This window comes from Colobus angolensis, unplaced genomic scaffold (genome assembly GCF_000951035.1).
Source record: "Colobus angolensis palliatus isolate OR3802 unplaced genomic scaffold, Cang.pa_1.0 Scaffold426, whole genome shotgun sequence".
NCBI classification, from domain to species: domain Eukaryota; kingdom Metazoa; phylum Chordata; class Mammalia; order Primates; family Cercopithecidae; genus Colobus; species Colobus angolensis.
In genome coordinates, this window is record NW_012117666.1 from 805,542 (window position 1) to 807,581 (window position 2,040).

At 60.1% G+C, this 2,040-nt stretch overlaps 1 protein-coding gene across 1 annotated transcript in view; it reads left to right on the forward strand.

The window, feature by feature from the left end:
- Positions 1–8: 8 nt before the first annotated feature.
- Positions 9–2,040, forward strand: part of DFFB (DNA fragmentation factor, 40kDa, beta polypeptide (caspase-activated DNase)) — a 29,881-nt gene continuing 27,849 nt past the window's right edge. Inside the window, exons 1-2 of the mRNA XM_011956854.1 lie at positions 9–444; positions 1,443–1,569. Of these exons, the coding sequence (XP_011812244.1) occupies positions 331–444; positions 1,443–1,569 (241 nt within the window). The 5' untranslated portion in view covers positions 9–330. The remainder of the gene's footprint in view (positions 445–1,442; positions 1,570–2,040) is intronic.

Consider the following 2,040-nt stretch of genomic DNA (forward strand, 5'->3'; position numbering starts at 1 on the left):
CCCCCCACGCTTTGCGGGCCCTCGGGGTAGTGTAGTTTCCGGGGCCACGGCACCTGGGGCACACCAGGTGGTGTCGCGCCTTTGCTTTCCCGAGCCTTCTGGGTAAGGTAATGTAGGATCATTGGGGCGACGCCTGCGCACAAGACCACGTCGGGCCTCACTTTTCCCTGGCCTTCTGGGTAATGTAGTTTCCGGGATCGGCGCCCGGCCTGTGCCAGCTTGCAGGGCTCACCAGGTGCAGACCCCTGCGGCCAGGGCGAGGACGGATCTGAGCAGCCAGCCAGCGGGTGCCGCCGCCTGCGGGACCCAGAGGCCTTGAGCACATCTGCAATGCTCCAGAAGCCCAAGAGCGTGAAGCTGCGGGCCCTGCGCAGCCCGAGGAAGTTCGGCGTGGCTGGCCGGAGCTGCCAGGAGGTGCTGCGCAAGGGCTGTCTCCGCTTCCAGGTGTCCGCCGGGCTGGGCGGGGACGGCCGGCCGGGGAGGTGTGTGGGGAGAATAGGAGGTGCCGCTTTTCCTCTTCCAAAACGGAGGGTGCGGGCGGCGCCCGGGGCGGGTAGTTTTCGTTCGCCTCAGCCGCCAGGCCCCCGGGCCCCCGCAGCCTGGGGTTCCTGAGCCTGGCTTCAGAGCGCAGGGAGCTTGGGGGGCGACCTGGATCACCCCTTTCCTCTTCCCACCGCTCGGGCAGGACAGCCCTGCATCAGAGCTAGGAAACCCGGGTTGAGTGCCAGGTGCTGGCACGCGGGGTCACGGCTGCTCTGCGTGTCCGGCCTCAGCTTCCCCTTGCGTAAAATGAAAGCCTTGACTGGGTGGGCCCTGCAGGCCTTTCCAGCCCTCGCAGCTGGGGATTGCAATCGTCACCTATTCTAGGGTGGTTTTCTTTTTTGGACCAGTACTAGGGTTACCAGGTGTGCTTTGCCGGGGTCGGTGCAGGTTGGGTGGGAGTTGCCATAAAATGCCTAAAACTGACCAGTGCAGAGTAACAGGGAACCAGACTCCAACAAATTAACAGTGCCACGTGCCGGCCACACTTGTGCACAGAGGCATCCAACCGTTCTCCTTCGTGTGCCCGCACCGCCCTGACACTGTGTGCTGGGGGTGGTGGTGTTCAGCTCCTGGCAGCAGGGAGGCGGCGCTGTCAAAGACAGACTCTATTTGAAGTACCCTCAGGAGCTCATTTTAAAAGGGTGAATCCTGCAGAGCCAGCACTCGCCACCTGTTGTATGTTTTTCCTGACTCGTCGTATTTTAGAACGGCTCGCAGTCAGGCGCCCTTGCTCCCGCCACCTCATCCTTGCCTGGGTGTTGTCGCGGCTGTGGTATACAGGCAGCAGCCTGAGTCTGCTTCTTTAAACACAGCTCATTCTGGTCGTTTGTGAGGCCTGCAGATGAAAAGCCCTCGTCTTGAGACCCTTCCTCCTCCTGTCGCCTCTCCTGCCCCTACAGCTCCCTGAGCGCGGTTCCCGGCTGTGCCTGTACGAGGATGGCACGGAGCTGACCGAAGACTACTTCCCCAGCGTTCCCGACAATGCTGAGCTGGTGCTGCTCACCTCGGGCCAGGCCTGGCAGGGCTGTGAGTGGCAAGGACCTTGGAGGTGGGCGGGAAGCTGGCACTCTCGGAGGTCCTGGGGGCTTAGCTCTGGGTGCCCATCAGGGTGGGGAAGGATCCCCCTTACTGTGACCTCTCAGGTCTCAAGGAGGGAGCCCTCTGGAGTCAGAACTGGTGAGCATCGCTTAGGTGGCAGAGTCCTCAGTCCTCTGGTTCATGAACTCAGCTGTTCGGTTGGTTGTCTTTTTCTTCAAAAAATCTTGTAATTTCATTTACATTCATTTGAGGTGTCCTAGCCATTCCCAAGAGCAGAGGGAGGGCTTTGGGGTTGGGGCCTGCACAGTTTCATGGGGAAGGTGGGGCCAGGAATAGATACCCTTCTTTTTTTTTTTTTTTTTTTTTTGGTGTCTCAGTCTGCCACCAGGCTGGAGCGCAGTGGCGCGATCTTGGCTCACTGCAAACTGTTCGGTTGGTTGTCTTTTTCTTCAAAAAATC